Here is an 18,015-nt window from a genome sequence, read left to right as displayed (position 1 = left end):
TCTTGGGACCCCTTATTTGGAACCTAGTTTTACAGAATTGGTTGGTTCGCACATTCCCTAATTGTAAGGTGCTGGCATTTGCAGACGATCTGACAATTATAATTGCAGGACGATCTCGCTCACTCTTAGAACAGAGAGCTAGTAGTGTGCTGACAGACTTAAGTTCTTGGGTTCAAAGCTTTAAGCTTACTATTAGTCCTTACAAAACTAAAATGATGTTATTTAAAGCAGCTTTAGATATAAATCGACCTCCTCAGATCAAGTTGAATGGTGTACAGTTACCTATGGTCCTTGATACCAAATACCTGGGAATTATTGTGGACAGTAAGTTATCATTTCACCAGCACTTATTATATTTAAGCAATAAAATCAGGAAATTTTCTGGTGCTATCATTAGAATTTCAAAGTCTGACTGGGGCCTATCATACAAAACACTGTTTCTGTATTACAAGGCAGTATTCCTTCCTATAACTACGTACGCTGCAGGAGCCTGGTTCCATAGAGTTAAAATAGCTACGTTTCGGGGTAAACTAAATTCCATACAACGCATCATGCTTCTTGGTATTCTAAGAGTGTGCAGAACGGTGTCCACTGCCGCGCTGCAGGTGTTGGCCGGAGCGCTACCCTTGGATCTACATTTGTTGTATCGTGGTTTTTGCTACCGTATTAAGAGGGAAATTCCTACAGAACCTTTTGGTATAGAGATAAATATTCGCTCTGACTGCAGAGGCGAAAAGAAAAGAGGTATGAATGAAATAATCAATTTATGGCAGACAAGATGGGATACCATAACTACTGGAAGAGTGAACAACTTGTTTATCCCGAACGTGACTTTTCTGAATGATAAAAAGGTTCGCAATTGGTTTACACCCAGTTTACAGTCGTCATTTTTGTTAACAGGGCACGGGTTAATGAATGAGAAATTATATGCATTAGGACTAAGTGACACGGACCTTTGTTTTTGCGGGGCCAGGGAAGGCTGGCGGCACATACTATATGATTGTCGAATATATGACAATGCCAGGACAGCGATACGTGAAATTCTTGAGAGTATAGCTCCAGGAGAAGAAGCTATATTTTTAAGTGACTCTAGTAAGTTTCAGATGCTCCAGGTATTTGCTAAAGAAGTATTTGAACTAAGGAAAAGTATGATTCCAGTGATACGAGGTTGATCAAATCCATCTGGCTGGAGGCACCGAAGTGTTTTTATGCTGCCGTTCTTACTGGCTGCACAACTGGAAGATCTACCCTTCTCTTGATCTCTCCCCCCCACCCCTTGGTTTTTCCCTTTTCACTTTTTGATATGTAAATGTATGTATGTTTGCGTATATATGCTAAAAACCAATATATATATACTAGGTATATATATATATTTTTTTCTATTTATTTATTTCCTTTTTATTATTATTATTATTATTATTATTATTTTGTTATCTTAGTTAATTATTTTTATTCATTTCTTTCTCTTCCTTTCGGTTTTTTTTTTTTTTAATTTAATTTTATTTTTTCCCTCTGGAGTGGGCTCCAGAGAAGGGGGCAAAAAATTATTTTTTATTTTATTTATTTTTTTTTTTAATTTTATTATTTTATTTTATTTTATTTATTTATTTATTTATTTTTTTTTTTTTGTCTCATACTCTGAGACCATAGGTGTCCCATCTACTGGAACTGGCCCACCTTCCCGTGGTGTGGACGAGTACCCAGAATCATCTGTCCAGGTGACTGATGCTTCTGGGTAGCCAAGCGGTCAGAACATAACAACAGAACACACACATAATACACACAAACCGAAGTCACACACATCTGGCCCATTTGCAGTGATACTGTTCTTCACAGAGATACGAGGCGGAGTTGAACTAACGTTCTAGGAGCTGCCCCTTACATACACACATGTCCACATGTCCACATTTCCTTTTCTTCTATTATATATTATTTTCTTATTGTTTTGTTTATTTATTTTGTTTTATTTTTTTGTCTGGGCAGCATGAGCATTAGGCTTCGTTACACCTTGTAGCCATTGCTAATACTAATACCAACACACGCATTCCAAAACTGTGGACCGAGTGTCATCTCTGAAGTTGGGAAGTGTACTATTTGTGCACAGCATTGGGTGAGGACAAAGTTTTTCGTTTTAAAAATATGTAACGAAGGTACTGAATGAATAGCCAATCGTATCATTTAATATTCCTTTAGATGAGTAAACAGCATGGCGTTTCACTCAGCCCATTTCCTCATACTTAGTATGAAGAATATTTCGAAATTAATTCTAATTTATTGTTTTCTACAATATATTATAAAATTGATTTGTTTTTTTTTTTCAGGTGAATGATTAGCAACAGCTTTGAGTAAAACCATGACTGGTAACAAAGGTAGTCAACTCGCCTGCGAGCATTGCGACAAGATATTTTCAAAGTTTTCGTCTCTTCGTCAGCACAGGAAAGTCAATTCTGGACAGAATATCTGCAGATGTGAAACGTGCAATAAAGCATTTCGTACTTCATCACACCTTCACCGCCATGAGGACATTCACAGCAATAAGAGGCCTTTCACTTGCGAAACTTGTGGGAAGACATTCAGACAGTCATGCAATCGCATTCTCCACAAAAGAATCCACACGGGGGAAAAGCCTTGTTCTTGTGACATTTGTGGTAAAAGATTTTCACGAAAGGAGCACCTTGTAGTGCACATGAGGATTCACTCTGGAGAGAAGCCTTTTCAATGTGATATTTGTGATCGAAAATTCTCACGAAATTCAGACCTTTTAAGCCATCTCAGAACTCACACCAAAGAGAAGCCTTTCACATGGGGATATTGTGGAAAATCCTTATCGACCTTATCAGGTCTTTCGTCCCACACAAGGACGCATACTGGAGAAATGACCTTTAGCTGTGACAAATGCACAAAGACATTTCAAAATTCCTCCAATTTGAGAAGGCGCGAGAGAGAGCATTCTAACTCAAAGCCCTATTCTTGTGAATTCTGTCAAAAGGCATTTTCACAACGAGCACATTGCGTGAGCCACACGCGAATCCACACGGGTGAGAAGCCTTTTTTGTGCGAGTTTTGCAGGAAAACATTTTTACGGTCTTCCGCCCTAACTGCACACTTAAGAGTCCACACCAGAGAGAAGCCCTACACATGTGCAACATGTGGCAAAGAATTTTCTCAGACATCCAGCTTATCCTGGCATAAGAAACTCCATTCTAAATAAATGTCCCTCCAGAATGCATTTGTTTTCTGTGTTTTTTCCTGTAGATATCAGTTGTAGTTTTTGCACCAACGTTAATGAACTTTTAGAACAAAAATTTCTTTATTTGATTTAAAACGATTATTATTACAACTAATAATAATGTAATTATTCGAGATCGTCTTCACTTGGAATTTATAAACTCAAAACTCCTTTTTATATTCCTCATTGTAATTTTAATCTCAGTTCTCATCTTGTTGATGTTTTCTATTTATTGTCTAAGATTTCATTTGTTTTCTTTAAAATTTACTGATATTCTGTAATATTTAATTTTTATAATAAATTCTGTAACATGTCTTATTGCGTAATAAAAGCATTCTTTATGACATCAGTAGTCTTATTTGACAATACTACACTGAGTGCACAAAAATCATGGGATACCTACCAAGTAATGGGTAAACCCACCTCCCGCCAGATAAGAGCACTCATACCGTGAGGCATTGAGTCCACTAGTTCACGAAAGCGTCCCACAGGTATTTATATCCATGCTTGCTGCACTGGTGTCCATAATTTCGTCGTGTTCGTAGGTGGAGCATTCAAAGCCCGAAAGGACCTTTCCACAAAACCCTAAATACGCTCCACAGGGTTAATGTCCAGTAAATTGGGAGACCATTCCATGGTGGTCAAATCAGCAGAATGTTCTTCGAACCATAGTTTAGTCACCACGCCTCTGTGAGGAGGTGCATTGTCCTGCTGGAAGAGTCCATTGCCCTGTGGGTGCACGATGACCATGAAGGATGCAGATGTTCTGCAAGGATGGACACATAACCTGGACTCTTCAGAGATGCGTCTAGACCAGAGGTCCCAACGTGTGCCAGTTGATTATTATGGTCTGGCACACGTGTCCCAACGTGTGCCAGACCATAATCAACTGTCAACCTGCCTGTACAGTTCCTGGGAGGAGCGAAACTTGGCGGTGCAGTGACGTCACGGCTTCTCAGAACTCAACCGGAAGTACCAGGTGGTAAACATTAACCCCTTTTTCTCGTTATTTTTATTTCTGTGGAATCAGGAATTCAGCAAGGACTGCGCATGCTCTGTCAGAATTACGTGTTCAATGACAAATCGAAATTTCCCCCAAATAAGATTCACAAGAGCCAGGGTCGGATTTATATATAAACTAAACAAGCTACAGCTCAGGGCCTACGTTATTATTATTATTATTATTATTATTAGCCATATGGTGCAAGGAAGCCTGAGGCTTATGCTGCACCGGCCAAAAAAATAAAAAAAAAAATTTTCCCTATTACCCTGAGAGAGAGAGAGAGAGAGAGAGAGAGAGAGATCACCAAGAAAGATAAGAATGTTGATATCCAGCTCAGGACCCTGGGTGTGCCAAGCCCATACTCACCAGATGTGAGCCCCTGCACGGGGACTCGCTCCATCTTAAAAAATCCCCTTTTAATATTGTCACAGGTGAACTGTAAGAGGAAAGGGCCTCATAAATGTTAAAACTGGGGGCCACAACAAGTTGAAATTCAACCCTGACGACGGGTTGGAGCTGGTGTTGACTTGCGAGCTCACCCTGATGCGCGCCACTAAACTGAAGGATTACAATAATCAGCGTCCTCCCCACATTGTTGTCCGCAATCCCTTCGATGAGGTGAGAAATAATGATGGACTTCCTTCACCTCGTGGCTGAGTTAGTCCGGTCTTGGCTAGCGTTGCATTATTTTTTCTCTCAGAAATTCGGGTTTTTCACCCGGCAAACAGATAAATCGAGAACATAATATACGCACTTGAAGCCACAATATAGTGTCGCCGCACAGTGTTAGCAATGGCCCTCTCACTAATGCACCGTGCATGGCGTCGATTGAACCGAGATCGAAAGAGAATGGCGATAGACGAGAACTGTGATATTTGAGCAACCCACCCCTGAAAAAAGCTACAAAATCTCACCTCAGGTGCTCCTCAAGAAGAAGAAGAAGAAGAAGAAAAACACGATGGTAAAACTTGAACCACCTGCAGCATTCAGAGACCGTAACATTATCCAAGTAATCACGAGCGATGTGCACGTGTGTCGACACTGAATCACGGCCACCTAGCTGATCTCCGACCGGCAGATCAGTGAGCTTCGCGCATGCTCCGTGGCAATGGCAGGTTAAGTACTTCACATTGAAAATTCCGAAAGCTGACAAAGCTATTTAGGGCAGCATAAAGAGTGAATCCACTTCGAACACGAATCTGAGTATTGAATACCGCAGTTAACGTGTAAAGGGCGAAAAACACACAGAGATAACAGTCAGGGGATTATAAGATGCCTCAGGGGAGGAGGGTGGCTACAGCAACTAGACCTTGAACCCGGGCTTTTGTTTCACTTGCAGTTGACTTTTCTTTACAGGAAATATAAAATATTCCGATTTATCTGGAGAAATCTTCCCTGTGGAGTGGACAACTTCATATTCAGCTCTTTCTTAGAAACCCTGGGATACTAACTTGCACGCTTTAAGAAGAAAGATACACAAACAGTGAATGAAAAATAACGAGCGTAAAAATGTGCGGCCGCACACTTGAACAAACGGCACCCTCCAGTCAGGTCAATGTGAAGAAAGCTATCCATAAAGTAAAAAAAAAATAAAATAACCAGGTTCCAAAGGAAGGGCCCAGGATCCAGCCCTGTGGGGAACCTCAGTATAATTGTCTAGTTACCCGCTGGTAGGTGGCGTTTACAGTGATGGACTTGTCCGAGAGGTAGCCTTTAATCGTGTTGTCCAGGTTAACTGGTATCTCTGCTTCTCACAGTCTGCCGAAGACGCTCGGCCAGTAAAGCGATTCGAACACCCCGGGGAAATGAAGTGCTACAAGCAAGAAGTCCGTTTGTCGTCCCGGAGTATAAACAGAAAATTTATTTAAGTATTTCTTTTCAGAATTGCCAACTGCAGTTTGTTGGCTGTGGAGGGCATCCACCGTTGAGTGCCCCGGTTTAAAGTCGAATTGGTAGTGACATTTGAGGTATCATAATGATATGAGGATAATTTTAGCAGACAAGAGATTGCACACATTTTCAACATTCATCTGAGATTAAAGTTCACTCTACAAACGGAAGTTGCGAATAAGAAATCGCTATTTTTTTTAATTTTAAAGGTACCACCAGTTCATCAGACAATTCATTTTAAAATATATTCAGAAAACACACCGACAGGGGGATGTTCTCACTATCTGAAAGTTATCAACCCTTTACTAAAAAAGATCTGTTATTTTTAATCAGTTTTTTAATGCGTACCAATATTCTACTTCTCAATTAGATTGCAACACAAGTATTATTAAATAGATTCTTAAACCGTGCCTATCGTTCAATTATTATAAGTAAAACAAGGAACGAAGCAATACACCATTTAGGAATTAACACAAATAACAATATTGCAAAGAAATATCATTTCACTTCGGTACACAGAACAGTGGAATCGCAATCCAATTACAAGAAATTTTTATAAACACAGAACACAGAATTGTTTTTAAACCCTCGAAAAACCTAAATGCGGTTTTTAAACAAACGGGGTGGCCATAATTCTCTACAAACACGCAATCTGGTCCATAAGATTTTGTGTAGGGATGGCGATTCTTCATATCAGGGCTCGACACCATTTACTTTAGAACAGATGGTGAAACAGCATTCTACATCGGTTCGAGCTTTGGTTTCTAGCGAAACTAAATTAGCATACCGTGCGGTTACTGAACGACACACATTTCTGGAGCCAAAATCCTCAGGGTTCAACACACAATTATACAAAATTACAGAGAACCGCAACCCTCGAAATGAAACTTCACGATGGCCCGATTAACCTTCCTTCGTCGCTCCTTTTTCATTTCGAACTTCTCGTCATTTATACGCATGCGCCAGGGAAACAATTAATCTCTTTTCCTTTAAGAAAAACTAGCGAAGAATGGTAGCACTGGTGTGCAAAATTTAAGGACCGGTCAGATTTTGACCTGTAACTTCTCATACGATTGGCCTGCCTATGGGAAAAGCATACCAAAAGAACCTCGTGAGGTACAAAAATGATGAAGGAAACAACACCAACACAACGGAAACAAAATTGAACAGAGGAACTTTATTCAAAAATGGAAACATAGCACTGGCTGCCATGATACAGATGCATCACTGCCAAAGATGGAACAAAGGGAAGAGGTGGTCTTCACTAGGAGATATGGCCACTCCTAATGTCCATGCAGGCTTTGCTGTCCTGCATGGAATCAGAACAATGTTGTTGATAAGTTCTTTTGGTAACATCATCCATTCCTGTGTCAGCGCCATCTTCAGTTGGTGAACATTTTCTGGTGGGTGTGGACGTGCCACTAGGCTTCTCACCAGAACGTCCCATATCTGTTCGATGGGATTTCGATCGGTGGAGGGGCAGGCCAATCCAAACCAACAATGTCCTCACTTTCCGCAAACATATTAACAGCTGCAATGCGATGGGGTGTGGCGTTATCATCCATAAACACAAACTCGGGGCCAATAGCACTTCGGAACAGACGCACATGGGGAAGGATTACCTCAATACAGTAGCCTGCACCGGTTATAGCACCGTCTTCCAATATCTGGAGTTGCGTATGTCCATCCAAAATAACACCTCCCCAGACGAGAACACCTCGACCGCCATATCGATCCATTTCAGCGATGTTTGCAGGATGATACCGTGTGCCAACCTCTCGCCTGATTAGCTGATGTCCAGAATCGTTCCCGAGTCTGAATCTACTCTCATCAGTAAAGACTACTTTAAGTAAAGATTTTGTCGTCATAACTTTTAGAAATAGTGGTGGTCCTTAAGTTTTGCACACCAGTGAATCAGTATAATACATTAAATATTCAAGCTTTTACTTGTTTTGTTGGTGATTTTATGAACGATCATTATAACGTCCTGCTGACCTAACGACCATTTTTCTCAATCCCCTGGAAATAAAGCTTCGACTGCCTAAACCCCTTCAACAATAACTGGCACCCCCCTAGCTTGTCCCTCATTGTCACTTAGATCATGCAGCTGGCGCATGCTTTCACATGCCTGAACACACTGCTTTGGCTGTTCTTTGTAACTCACCAATATGAACACGTGACTATTTCTACCGTTGCAGTGAGCTCTTTGAATTCTTGAGATGTCCTTTCTCATCTGGCCAATCAATCTACATGAGGATACTTAATGATCTCCTAATATATTGTAAGTAGAAAAGATCACGTATCATTAATAGGCATAACAGTCTTCTCACCTTTCTTGTATATCACAAATTTTTCTCTCTCACACATAGAAAAAAAAATGTGTTCTACGACTGAGTTTTCGCTATAAAGTTCCCCTAAACATCTACTAACTCTGTAAAATCTGTCCTGTCATGGATTATAATTCAAACATGGGTTTTACTACCCAAAATCTCTTTTAAATGTACGACTGTCCGGAGATGTTCCTTACTTTTTAACGCAGTCCAACAAAATAAACGACATAACTACCTTCTCTTCCGTGTTTTTGTACACCTTCCCCTTCTGTTCTTAGGGAAAAAAGTCGCGTACAGAAATTCAAGTCCGATGCAACAAGTATGCTCTCTCTCTCTCTCTCTCTCTCTCTTTTTCAGCCACCAACCGTCAAACTGCTGGAGTTTCCAATAATCTTCCTCTTTCACATAAATGTAATTAATGCAGAACTGCCAAAATCAGAATACTCACTTTATAAAGAAACCTTTTATTACACAATAAACAAATTACAGAAACTGTTATCAAAGTTAAATGTTAGAGTATATCAGTAAATTATAAAGAAAATAAAGGAATCATTACAAAATGAATAAAATACATAGAGAAGAGAGAAACTAATACTAAAATATCAATAAAAATCGAGACATAGAGTTTAAAAAAAGGGAACGAGTGTTGAATTGGAAAACTGAAGTGAATAATTGCGAGCAGTAATATTATTATTATTATTAGTTATAATGAAAAGCATTTTGCTTCAAATGCAGAGATTTGTGTATTAACAAAGCATTTGTACACTAGAAACAAATTGTTTTGGAGGGACATTTATTCAGAATGGAGTTTCCTATGTTTGGACAAGTTGCATTTCCGAGAAAATGATTTCCCACACGTTGCGCACGTCAAGGATTTCTCTCCGGTGTGGACTCTTATGTGCCGAGTGAGATGTCAACGCTGTGAAAATTTTTTGCCACACGTTGCACATGGAAAGGGTTTCTCTCTTGTGTGGACTCTTACGTGCACACTGAGACCAAAAGACCGTGAAAATGTTTTGTGACAAAATTGACAGGAGAAAGGCTTCTCACCCGTGTGGATCCTCGTGTGGCTCACACAGTGTTCTCGTCGTGAAAATGCCTTCTCACAGAATTCACACGAATACGGCTTTTCTTTCAAATGCACTCTCCTGTGACGGCTTAAATGTAATGATGTTTGAAATGTTTTTGCGCAGGTGTCACAGGAAAAGGGCCTTTCGCCAGTGTGGATCCGTCTATGTTTCGTTAGATATGATGAAGAGGAGAAAGATTTTCCACAATATCCGCACGTGAAAGGCTTTTCCTTCGTGTGACTTCTGAGATGTTTTAAAAGGTATGAATTTTGTAAGAATTTTCGATTACAAATATCACATTTGAAAGGCTTCTCTCCAGAGTGAATCCTCATGTGAACTACAAGGTGTTGCTTTAGCGAAAATCTTTTATTACAAATGTCACAAGAAAAAGGCTTTTCCCCTGTGTGGATTCTTTTGTGCATAACGAGACTGGATGATTGGCTGAATGTCTTCCCACAAGTTTCACAAATGAATGGCCTCTTCTTATTGCTGTGAATATCCTCATGGCGGTGAAGATCCGATGATGTCCGAAATGCTTTGTCGCAAGTTGCACATCTGAAGCTTTTCTGGCCAGAATGCATTTTCGTGTGCTGACGAAGAGATGAAAGCTTTGAAAATGTCTTGTCGCAAATATCGCAGATCAGATGAGTCCCTTTGTTATCAGTCATCGTAGCAATCAAAGGCGTTCCTATTTGTTCACCTGAAAAAAGATAAAACCTTTCTATAAAACAGGATAGAAAACTCTAAATTCAATTTATAATTACAATCACTCATGCCAAGTAAGTAAGAAGGAAAGGACAATGGACCATCACGGTGTTCCCTAAATTAAGGGAATATTAAATACTGCTCGACTGCTCATTCACTACTTCGTTACATATACACACAAAAATGTTTTTTTTTTTTTTCGTTTTATTTTTAATAACAGAAATAACAAAACTTTGCTGTCGCAATATGCCGAGCACAGAGGGCACACTACACATCTTCAAAAATGACACTCGGTCCACACTTACATAATACTTGTACCATTGGGTTGAGTGAGTGATGATGTCGTGTTTTGTATGTTCTTCGGTGGCCCATATATAATCCCAAATCCTCCTAGTGCCACTCTAAAATTTATACAAAGTACATGAACGGGCCTGAATGAGTGGTGTGTACCTTTTTTTGTACTAATGACATATTTTGTCTGTGAATCGCGTGTATTCTCTGGTCGATATGCCTGTTTTCTTGAAGAAAAAAAAACAATTTTCTGGGGGGGGTAACATTGTTATCTACTCCTGAGACTGACTAACTCAGCTACAGAGTGAAAAAAGCACATTAAAGTTGCTCGCGTTAAGGATGGGATTCGAACCGAGCCTTTTTCACCCGATTGTGGTGAGGATGATGATGATACCACTGTGCTACACACACACAGACAGAAAAATACACAAAGCAAAGTACTGTACTCAAAGGACAGAATTCATGGGATACCTCGTTCCTGGGCAACACGAAGCTGTCACCCCTCTACGCAGTAGACAAACCCACCGCTTGGAAGGTATATAGGTACACTGCATTCACGTAGACGATAATTCGATGTCAGTGTGGATAAACGTCGTGAGTTAGCCGACTTTGAAAGGGGGATGAGAGTGGGTGCCCGACGCATGGGTTACTCTCTCGCGAAGGTAGTACAGAAATTGCGCTATCCCCATTCCACAGTATCAAGAGTGTATCAGGAATACGCCATTTCATAATAACATCTCGTTGTCGACAGCGCTGTGGGCGGTTAAAGGTAGTAAATGAATGTGGCCGTCGACGTCAGTGTTGCATTGTTTCAGCCAAAAGGAGAGCTCCAGTAGCACATATCACCACTGACTTCAACGAGGAAGGTGCCAGAAACGTCTCCACCGAGACCATCACCTATTGGCCCAATATGTTATGGGAGCTGCTGACCAACAAGAGTCCCATTGCTAACACCAGGACACAGGACTCTACACCTGAAATGGGCAAAAGAACATTGTCACTGGACCTTGGATGATTGGAAACGGGTCTCCTGGTCAGATGAGTCCCGTTGATAGTTATTTCGAATGGACGGGAGGGTGCGTATCTGGTGGAAACCACACGAAGCTATGTACCCGTCATGTCAGCAAGGAACTGTTCAGGCACGTTGACGATCGGGAATGGTCAGGGACTTGTTCAGCTGGCATACGTTGGGATCTGTGCTTCGTGTAGACGCTTCTTTATCAATCCTGGTTACATGGCCATTTTTACAAATCATCTGCAAGCCTTCATGGTAATTTTGCACCCACAGGGCAATGGACTTTTCCAGCAGGAAAAATGCACATACCACCATGGCATGCCTTCCCGTTCAACGGATATGTGGATGATCCAAAGCTCGAACGGATGTTTCCACAGCATCCCAAAGATGCTCCACCCAGGAATGTGACGAAATTTTGGATAGTGATGCAGCAAGCATGGATGAAAATACCTGTGAAAATCATTCGTGAACTAGTGGAAACAATTCCTAGATGTATGACTACCCCTTTCCGGGCGAAATGTGGACCAGATTGTTACTAGATACGTTTCCCAGGATTTCTGTCCACTCAGTGTAAAATAGAAAGACGGCATATTCAAAGAGGGACCATTTGCTCCAGGAGATTATGAACGTTCATTTAATTCCTCATTCCGCCAATTGAGGATGCACTTCTTCAGTTTTGGGAATGGGGATGGCTAGGCGTGGTTCGATATTTGTACAGACCCGATCATTCATTTAATTCAACTGGCACACGCTGGGATCACCAATGCGTATATCCTATAGTCAGTGGTGATTGGATCTCTAAACATTAGTTAGTATAGGGAGGAAAGTCGGGAATGTAGCTGACAGAAGTTCGATTTCCGACGTCTTGGGAAGAGAGATGAGCCGAAAGAAAAGAAATGAGCAAAGTGAATGAGTAAAGTAAAGCTGAAGTATAAAGGGTTCTGTGTAGCAAGGAAAACGTAATTAAGAAATATGCAAAGGTGCATATTCTGTGTAATAAGAGAAAGATTGGCCGAAGATACTCCTGTCCATCGAAGGAAACCGTTCCCAAGCATGATCAGCAAGGAAGGTGATCCCTATGCAAAAATAACCATCTTATGGTTTTCCAAATGTTTTTTTTTTATTGGTTATCCAGATTTGTCTCTGATTTCTCACTGCTGGTGTCCCAAGGTTCAGTTCTTTTCCCACTCTTTTCTTCTTGAATATTAATTACCTTCTGCGTGGCTCAATTGGGAAGCGATATGTGAGAAGACGAAAATCGGAGGCATACCATCCTGACTGCATAACATCGATTGTAAAGTTCCCTGGCGCATCCTCAGTTGGTCTGGGTGGGGCGAATTAAGTTTTTTAACGGAACGATGAATGCAGAAAATATGCACTGCTCTGCATTTCGTGTCTTTGCCCATGAGATCCTTACAGATTTCATAAATAATATAAAATATAATTTATGTGGAAAAAATCCCTCAACTCTTGGGGACACTGATAATTTTATTCGGTTAATCTTTAAAAGCTGGTACATCCGAGTTAGTTGAGGGAGGAGGCGTACGTCGCTGCAGGGATCGACAACTTTCACTTCTCCCACTGCTCCCTCCCCCATAACCACGCCGATGCCAGCATCACTTAAGAACGAGTACCAGTTTCTAAGATTGCGAATTTAGCACGGGGACGGGCGCAATGCTGAAGCGAGCTACAGGTGTCACGTGACCGTCTCGACACGTCGACTGTTGTCACGTGATCAGATTAATAGCGAAGCAGCGGAGAAGCTGCAGCACCAGTTTTTCTACGGATACGATGCAATGAACGCAGGAGAAGTACGTCATAAATGTGGGAAAACGATCGCTTATCCATTTAAAATTGACGTACTGTAATTTATTTTTTCTAACCATGAAAATAGCGAACAGCATCTGTAGTGATTGGAGAAGTGCAGAGTTGAAGATTCAACAAACTCTTGACCACATTCATCAGATAGAGAAACGAAGAGATGCTTTCGATCGGACTTCAATTGTAATCTTATTTTCTGCTCGTCAGAATCTTCCATTCATATTTTCTAGAAATAAAGGAAATTTTAGAGAAATGGAAGAGTTGCTATCCAATTCTGACCCCGTTTTGAAAGAACATATTTTTAGAATTGAACGTTCATCTGATCGGAATGAACCTTCATATTTATCGCCAAAGATTCAAAATGAGTTTATCAACATTTAGGAAATTATGCGAGAAAGACAAAACAGTAGCCAATAAAATGAAACAAGCTATATATTTTGGAATTCTATTTTACAGTATACCAAACGCAACCTACACTCACCAAATGCATAAAGTGATTAGAAATTTCATATTGTAGTTGACAAGGTTTAAGTTGAACTTAAGTTGCATTCCATTTCTTCAGTTTTATTTTCTGCCTACATCAAAGCTCGCAACAATTGTAAAGCAGTTATTAATCAGTCCTTTTGAACAGGCTAAGAGTAGAAAAATTGCTTCATGTCCTAATGGTAGCCGAGATTCAGGTCTCTTGCCAAAGCTATTGGCCGGAACTTTTGCCCATCTCTGCTCCCACCTCTGTCCAAACCAGATGGTTCTGTTGTCATTTCAGCCAAGGATAAAGCTGACCTGCTAGAATCCCATTTTTCTTTCAACTCGTGCATTAATGATCTTGGTAAAACATTTCCCATCATTCCCAACACGCTCCATTCAATGCCTCCTGTGGTCTTTCGTCAAAATAATGTCAGAGGGATTTTGACGAATCTTGATGCTAAGAAAGCTCCAGGTCCTGATGGTATTTCTCCACTTGTTCTCAAAACCTGTGCTGCTGAACTTACTCCTATTCTTTGCCGCATTGTTTCACTTTCTTATTCCAAAGCTGTTTTCCTTCTGCTTGGAAATTTGCTCATATTCAGCCAGTTCCTAAAAAGGATGATAAATCCCTCCCATCCAATTATCGTCCCATTGCCTGCACTCCTACCCGTTCCAAAGTAATAGGGAAATCAACTAACTGCCACATAAGACTGTCTAGAAAACTTCCATGTGATCAACGTTCGCCAGTATGGATCCCTTCAGTGTCAATCCACTGGTGATATTCAAAAATTTAATGGAAAATATTGGTGCAACGATTGACTTTTCAAAGGATTTTGATGGTGATTAGCATAGAGGACTTCTAAATATTTAAATTATTCTAAATAATTCAATTATGGTGTATCTTTAAAGCATTAATCACAGAAGCCTTGAATGCTTACATAACATTAAAAAATACTGCATGAGGAAGATTACAAGCCGGATGAATAAGGAAGTTGCCAGACTACTTGAGCAGAAAAAGGAAACATGGAAAAGTTAGAGCAATAAAAAGTACTGAAGCCTATAATAGCTACAAATTGATCTGTAAAGTGCCACCAAAAAGTTTAAGCGGGCAAAGGCAGATTATGAGAAATCGCTGGCAAAGAGAGCAAAGAGGTGTGAGGGATATGGAATTACTCACATATTTAAATGCAAAGAAGAGAAGGACAAACCAGATCCGACCCTTATGTAATGGGCGTGGGAGAGTACTAGATACTCCAGCTGAAGTTGCAGGTGAACTCAACAGTTACTTTGCATCGATATTTACAGAAGAAAAACACTTTTTGCCAATGAGAAATTATGGCAGTGAAGTTGATTTCGAAATTTTACATGTTTATTTAATGAAAAAGCTATCTAGACCAGAGGCCAGTAAAGCTCCTGGGGTTGATGGCGTATACCCTATAATCTTAAGGGTGGCGGCAAGTGAGTGCATTGAACCATTGAGGCTAATTATGAGAGCATCACTGGACTCGGTAGGGATTCTGTTGGATTGGGAAAGGGCCATTGCATCTCCAATACATAAGGGCGGACCTAAGAGTGAAGGGGGAAATTACCGGCTGGTTAGTCTAACTTGAATGGTACGGAAAAATCGTGCAGACAATGCTCAAGGGTGGAATTCAGGACAATTTAAAAAGCAATGGAATTCTGAAGAATATTCAGCATGGCTTTGTAAAGGTAAAATCATGTTTAACTAATCTGGTTAGCTGTTTTGACAGGGTCACTCAGGAGCTGGACTTAGGGAACAATTGCAACATTATTTGGATTTCAGCAAAGCATTTGATTCAATCCCACATGAGCAGTTACTTTATAAGTTGGAACTGGTTGCAATCACCGGGAAAATCCTTCGATGGATAGCGAGATAGCTTCAGGGCAGAAGGCATTGGGTTGTGATGAATGTTTATTCCTCAGATTGGGTTGATGTAAGAAGTGGGTTCCCCAAGTTCAGTTTTAGGGCCACTGTTGTTTTTGATTTTCATAAATGATAGCGATGAAGGAATAGAGGGCGTGATGTCTAAATTTGCACATGATATCAAGATTGCTAGAGTAGTTAATGATCACCCCCAAACAGAGCTTCATAGTGGCTTAGATCAGCGATTTCCAAACTGGGAGGCGAGAACTAGTGCAAAAGGAGGCGCGAAAAGTTTAACAGAAATGGAATTTTCATAACATAACATATATAAATAAAAAAATATATACATGAGTTTAATAAACAAAAGCAAACCTTTAAAAAAATAGTTTGTTCCATCAAATGCATTGCTAGCGTCGTACCAAGTTTCTTACAGAATCGCGAAGTGTTAAAAACCACACACAATAGGAGAAACTCTAGTTTTGCGAAGAACTAGAAATTGCATAATTATGGATGTTTTAATTCAAGGGAGGCGCTGGGAAAATTTTACAGGTCAAGGGAGGCGTGGGCTCAGAAAGTTTGGGAAACACTGGCCTAGATGGTCCGAAAAGTGGCAGCTTTGCTTTTATCCAATAAAGCTTAAGGAATTACACCTGGAGAACAGTAACCCGAAAATAACGTATACACTTCGTGCAGTTGAACTAAAGCCGTTAGTAGAGGAAAGAGACTTTGGTGTTACAATAGTCAGACATGAAGTTCTCCTAGCATTATAGACAAGTTGCAAGGAAGGCCCATGTTGTCCTATATAGGATTTATTGAACAATTGCTAGAGATAAAAGATAATGTGCAGCCATTATGAATCCACTGCAGGATGGAAGGCTCCTCAACGATTCATGTTGAAGGAAATGGACTATAATCTGAGACGCTGGTCCAGTTCGGGTTGGCAGATGGACCGTATTTAGCAGTCAGGAGCTTGAACCCCGGTCTACTCAAAGAGTGTGTGCTACTGCATTCTCGCTCCTGACCACTCTGCTACGGAGGCATCATAATTCCATTATATAAGGCTATTGTTAAACCACACTTGGAAAACTGTATTCAAGTATGGAGAACGGACCTAAAGGAAGACATTGCGCTTCATGAAAGGGTCCAAATGCAGGTAACTCGCCTGGTCAGATCGGCAAAAGGGGGTTCGTATGAGGAAAGACTTCGAATATGTGGGTTGTAGAGCTTGAGAAATAGGCACCTTAGAGAAGACTTCATTGAGGTGTTTAAGGCTCTGGAAGGCATAAGTAAAATAATGAGGGCGAAATTTTTACGGTAAAAAATGATTCTAGAAATTGGGGCCATAATTTCAAGTTATGGGGGGGTGGGAAGATGTTTCGACTGATTGCAGGGAGTTTTATTTTAGCCAGTGAGTTCAATATTTTCTGTAATAAGTTACCTACGGGCGGAGGGAAACGCATAGGTTGTCTATTTCCTTTTATCTTATTAATTATTTATGTTTTTTTTTTTTTTAATTTTCTTGTTATTAACTTGATTTTATTATTATTTTTTTATTCTTGGCTGGGGCAACATAAGCCATAGGCTTCCTTGAACCATTTGGCCATTGCCGATACTAATACTTAAAATAACCATCTCAAGGTTTTCAAACTGTTTTTTGTAATTGGTTATCCAGCTTTGTCTCTGATTTCTCACTGCTGATGTCCCAAGGTTCGTTTCCTTTCCCACTCTTTTCTTCTTGTATATTAATGAACTTCTTCCATTGACCCGAAATCCTATCCATAGTTTTCCTGATGACAGCACATAGCAATCCACTTTCCAGTTTGAGTAACCATGTCCTACCAGAACAGCTTCAACTTCGCCAATATCTCAAATACCGATTTCTTGGTAATTCTCCAGTGGCGCAATGATAACTTAACTGATTTCAGTCCTTCTGAAACTCAGTCCTGTGTTATATCTCCCAAAACGGGGTGTACTGCTCACAGGCGTAGCTAGGTTTCTGGCGCCCTTGGCAAATTTTTGGCTACCTGCCTTTTTTTCCATAATTTGTAAAATCGTAATAAATAATATTAAATACAGTCCGATCTCTGTTTAACGATCTAGTCTGCGCGGGTAGCACAATGGCATCGTCACCGACCTCTCCACACCGGGTGGAAAGGCTCAGATTCGAATCCCGTCGATGATGGGAAGAACTTCACTGGGGGATTTTTCACTCCGTGGCTGAGTTAGTCCGTAACAAGGTCTTTTCTTCCAGAAACTGGAGTTTTATCGTCCAGAACAGGCGAATCGAATTGGTAATTGCATTTAAAAT

The 18,015-nt window shown here is 40.4% G+C and overlaps 1 protein-coding gene across 1 annotated transcript in view; it reads left to right on the top strand.

The window, feature by feature from the left end:
- The first annotated feature begins 2,353 nt into the window (after positions 1-2,353).
- Positions 2,354-18,015, top strand: part of LOC150090642 (uncharacterized) — a 55,291-nt gene continuing 39,629 nt past the window's right edge. Inside the window, exon 1 of the mRNA XM_090368834.1 lies at positions 2,354-3,201. Within this exon, the coding sequence (XP_090224960.1) occupies positions 2,354-3,201 (848 nt within the window). The remainder of the gene's footprint in view (positions 3,202-18,015) is intronic.

The sequence above is a fragment of the Mastigoproctus giganteus genome, chromosome 1, assembly GCF_048544385.1.
Source record: "Mastigoproctus giganteus isolate SK-2022 chromosome 1, ASM4854438v1, whole genome shotgun sequence".
In the NCBI taxonomy this organism is placed as follows: Eukaryota; Metazoa; Arthropoda; class Arachnida; order Uropygi; family Thelyphonidae; genus Mastigoproctus; species Mastigoproctus giganteus.
This window is presented reverse-complemented; position numbering and strand designations above follow the sequence as displayed.